This window comes from Triticum dicoccoides, chromosome 6A (genome assembly GCF_002162155.2).
Source record: "Triticum dicoccoides isolate Atlit2015 ecotype Zavitan chromosome 6A, WEW_v2.0, whole genome shotgun sequence".
Taxonomy (NCBI): Eukaryota; Viridiplantae; Streptophyta; class Magnoliopsida; order Poales; family Poaceae; genus Triticum; species Triticum dicoccoides.
Window position 1 is genome coordinate 9,842,874 of NC_041390.1, and position 4,965 is coordinate 9,847,838.

The 4,965-nt window shown below is 40.5% G+C and overlaps 1 protein-coding gene across 3 annotated transcripts in view; it reads right to left on the reverse strand.

Moving 5' to 3' along the window:
• Positions 1–4,482: 4,482 nt before the first annotated feature.
• LOC119319295 (putative wall-associated receptor kinase-like 11) overlaps positions 4,483–4,965 on the reverse strand; it is a 6,687-nt gene continuing 6,204 nt past the window's right edge. For all 3 annotated transcript variants that reach the window (XM_037593784.1, XM_037593782.1, XM_037593785.1), the window contains one exon: positions 4,483–4,813. In XM_037593784.1, coding sequence (XP_037449681.1) covers positions 4,712–4,813 — 102 coding nt within the window. In that variant the 3' untranslated portion in view covers positions 4,483–4,711. The remainder of the gene's footprint in view (positions 4,814–4,965) is intronic.

The following is a 4,965-nucleotide window of genomic DNA, read 5'->3' on the forward strand; positions in this document are numbered from 1 at the left end:
AGCATTCAGAAATCTTTGAGGAGCCAGAGGTAACATCAATCTTGTTCTATACTTGAGCGTGTATGTGGACTTTTACTGTAGGGGAAGTATAGTGTTTACCAGCTCAATATATATTGTTGTGCACTTGGCTTCTGTTGCCAACTTTGACCTCATCTGATTGTTGTCGTTGCAGTGAGTGGCTGGCTTAAATCTCTTCCTGGTTCCTACCGGGGAAAGGAAGATTGCGACTGTCAGAGTTGCTGGGACACTTTGCAGGATCTGGAAGGCCAAAAGAATATGGCCTGTTTCGAGTTGCGACCCCAGTTGAGTGATTTTTCACATTTGCTACTGGATTAACAAGCGTTGGATGTTGGTACAGGCGACGGAGGGGAAAAAGGGAGGCACCGCAACAGCGCGCAGAGCTCATGGGATCTGAAGTGTTTTCCAATCCATGGAGGCAGGAGCTTTTCTGGGTGGCTGTATTTGGTATTGCTCCTCTTTTGTATCTCTTTCTCTTGGGCGCTGAGTCTGTCTCTACTATGAACCGGCTGGTTCATCGCCGGTTTAATTTTCTGTTACTGATGTACAGTATTCTGTTACAATGAATATCTGAAAAAGAACATAACAACCAACTTTGCTTCCAGAATTGCAGAATAGGCTTAATAATTGCAAAATTCTGGAACCATGGCAATTCAGGTTACTCTGAAACTCTGAATCTTCCTCCCTGACAATGACATACACCCAAGCACTGGCGGAGCTATGTGTATGGCTGGGGGGCTGTGGCCCCCCCAAGCCTGGTAGCTTTTGTGAAGAATTTTTTTTGGGATGGCATAGATTGAGAAAAATAGGGACTTTTACCCCTTCATAAAGCCATATTTTGCCATTGGCCCCCCCCAACGGTCCTGTGCTAGCTCCGCCATAGTCTGATTTTTATATTGCCCTCTAACGGCCAAATTTCATCAGTAATGATGATGTACTCCTACTAGGACTCTTCTTTCTCTATAGCAGTACGGGCCATGTTATTTACCAAATGAACTTCACAAAAAGGAAATTTGACAAGCAAATTTCACCAGCAATGATGTACTAGTATTGTTCTTTATAGAAATACGGGCAATGTTATTTACCAACTGTTAGCTTGCAAAAACAACTTATATTGTGGGACGTAGGAAGTAGGTGCCACCATGTTTCCTACTCATTCTGCGTAACTAGGATGCACGATGCGGTTGTGGCCAGAACAATTTCAGCGTGATTACATTGCTTGTAGTCGGGTCATTTAGGGGCCTTAGCTGGTGATCCGGGCTGTTTCCCTCTCAACGATGAAGCTTATCCCCCATCGTCTCACTGGCCGACCCCGACCCCTGTTATTTTTGGGTCATACCTAGTATTCAGAGTTTGCCTCGATTTGGTACCGGATCAATGCTCATTCTCTGTAAACAAATGTAAGACATTTTATAAGTCACTGGCAAGTGACCACAACATATTACCAAGGTACCTTCCTACTGTATTTAGATCAAAAGAGAAAAGGAAAAAACCTCAATTATTTTTGTACAACAACAACAACAACTCGTCTTTACCGAGTGTAGGATTGGGACGCGGATTTGGTGAACATGGGTGCACGCGCACCCTTTATAAATATTAAATTCAAAAAAATACTAGAAAAAATCAAGAAAATCTGAATTTATTTTTGTAATATACATACACAGCCGGTACACTCGCATATGAAGTTTCATGAAGAAATTACATCCGTGATGATCTGGGAAAAAATGACAAAATCGAAGGTAATCGAAGTTATATTAAAAAAACACTGTTTAATGAATAGAATGAACGACTAAGTTTCATACTGCGCGCACCCATGTTCACCTTTGTATTTTCGGTAGGATTGTCTCTTTTCTTTTTACAATACAATACGAGGGAAATTCGTGTATGTGCTGCTCCAGCCCAGCCCATTATCAGATCAGATGTGAGAGACACTGTCTGACGAGTGGGGCCACTTGCTCAGCTTCAGCAAGGTCCGACCAGATCACACCACGCAAATCCTCACCTCTCTCTCTCTCGCACCACCGCCGTTCCCTCGCCGCCGGCGCCCCCGCGCCGCCTGGATTTTCACTGTCGTGCATGAATCGTGCGAGTTTTCTCGTCTATATAGCACTGTTCTTTGAATAAACATCTAGCAGCATCTGATGCTTGGATGTAAACATTTGAAAGAGTCACGCATGCATGTAAACAGTAAGCGTTATGTAAATTTTGTACTCTGAACTTGAATCAGAGCTGAATGTTAGCCCTGAATCTTTCAGACTTCATGTGTGAACTCTGAAACTTATTATACCCAAGACAAGTGTGAAGCTATATAGTACTTTAAAAATCTTTCAGGGGCCAAGTTAACTCGAATCAGAGCTGAAAAACAGAGATCTTACAACAAAGTTTTTTAACTATGCATTTTCCCCCAACAGCGACGTTTTATATTTGGCTGCCGGAAGCTCTAATATGGCCAGCTTTTATGTGTGGTTCACTTCAGACGCTTCAGGGCCACACCTTGTTTATCAGTATTTTCCATTATCACAGCGGCATCTGTATGACAAGAGTTGTTATGTTTTTAGAACATTGGGACTGGGCTCTTGTATCTTTTTTCATAAATGTCCAATTTAGTTATTAAAATGCGCATATTTTTGTACAGGTTCACTGAAAACCTGAAAAATAACATAATGAACAACTTTGCTTCCAGGACTGCAGAATAGGCTTAGTAATTGCAAAGTCCTGGAACCATGGCAATTCAGGTTACTCTGAAACTCTGAATCTTCCTCCCTGACTTGCGCCCAAGTGAACAAGCTATCGATAGTAAGTGAAAGTTATTTCTGAATCTATCTATAGTAAGTCTGTAGAAATTTGAACCCTGAAGAAAACATGGATGTACTGAACATTTAAGAGAAGAGTAGAGAGGGAACTATGTATTTGATAGAGAGTAAACAACCCAACCGTTATAATTTAACTTTTGAGCTATCAGCTTATGAGATGGCAGTAGGATTATCTTATATTTTATTGATTGTTCTCTGCAAAATCCAGTGTCCTCAAATATGGACTCAGTATAATGTTTGAGAGTTTTATGCAGTGCTACTTTGATTCAACAGGCAGCCATTAAGTTGAGGTAAGAGCTCATATGGGAGCCATACTTCAGGAATGCATAGTTGAATTATCATTCAAATTTCCTGTCATAGATCACTGTGATTGTCTTGAAAGATCACTCTCATGTTACAGGTCGGTCATGCTATATCGTTGACATATTTCTTGAAGACTGCCTCCAGAGAGGCAGTGGAGGATCTAGTGCAGAATTTGATTATCCAGAAAGGTCGTGCTTCCATTGTGCAGAGAACCTCATGCATGACAAGACGTTTTTTGTTTGCCTTTTGCCGTCACGTTGCCAGCATAACTGTGCTTGCAATGCATTTGGCTGACTATCTTCCTCCACTGGACAACTTGTAATTTGCACAAACTTGCCTCCGGATAGTTTATCCTTGGCCTAAAAGAACAAATCGTGATCTTATATTTCAAATCAGCCAGAGGAAAGTCAGAACAGTCCCCTTGCAGTTATCCGTTTTCCATCATGTGAGTTTTCCCTACATTTGGTTTCTGATCCTTTTTGAGAACCCCTAAACCATGCATTGCAGAGGAAAGCTATATGATGGCATCTTGCCTATCACGAAGGCTGATTACTGCATTTTCTTGTTTCCACCGGTTGACGACTTCATGTTATTCAAGGTGAGCATGGCGTACGAGGATGCATTGTCAGAAATTCGGGAGTCGGTAAATTCAGTTTTGAATTGATTTGGATGTGGACCTTTATTTCTATCAAGAATAAGGGATTCACAAAAGTAAAGAAATGCTCCTAACTAGTGCACAGGAAGCAGCAAGAAAATCTAACTGATGAAATGGTTGACTCCAGCTTCGTGATGAACCAACCCAGCTGCAGGATTGTCGGCCTAATTGGCCCCCAGGCCATACAGAGAAGCAAAAAAGAAGGGGCGACTAGAAAAAAACATAGGAATTTATTTTTTTAAATCAGATTTTCTAAAAAATATTTCTGATTTTTTCATGAATTTGGAAAAGGTTCCCCGATTAACAAAATGCCCACAAATTCGAAAAAAAAAGTTTTTCCATTTAAAAAATTGTTCAAGAACTTTAAAAATGGTTTCCAAACTAAAAATGTTCACGAATTTCAAAATGTTTCTGTATTTTCAACAAATATTCATGAATTTGAAAAATATATATTTCAAAAAAACTTCCCATATTTTTAAAATATCCCTTATTTTAAAAAGGTCTACAAATTAGAACAATTGTTCATGAATTCAAAAATTGAAAAAACAAAAACAAAATGGTAAAAGATAGAAAAGTAGGAAAAAGGAGAATGAAAAAACCGAAAGAAACCGGGAGAAAGAAACACATAATAAAAGGAAACCCTGATGCATCCACAGCACATGCATGACTTGAAGCGATGTCCGGTAGAAAGCGTTAGGAAAGGTGGCAGCTGGGAAATTTCATGATCTCGTGCGGTATGATATACACAAAAAAATTCTTTGCTGGGAAAAATACACAATATATGCATATGCCGCTGACATTTAAAATCATACATCTCTGAATTCATGATTTCGAATTCTACAAGGAAATCACACCACATGCTATTTCACTGCTAGAGAAGACGATGCCTCACACTCGAGATGCTTCAGCAGGGCGGGGAAGATTACTTGCTGACCAGCAACGGCCTCAGAGCCTTGACCATGATGCTTATTTTTGGCCGGTGTTCCTTCTCATGCTGTGTACAGAGCGCTGCCACTGCAGCCATCTGCTTGCCAGAGTGTGTACATAATCAGAAATGAAATTGTTAACGTTTACACTATAGTACCTTGAGGTTAGAAACATAGCATGCTTGAGAATTGCAACAAAAAGTTCAGACATGGAGCATACGTCTCCCTCCCTCCCTCCCTCTCTCTCCCT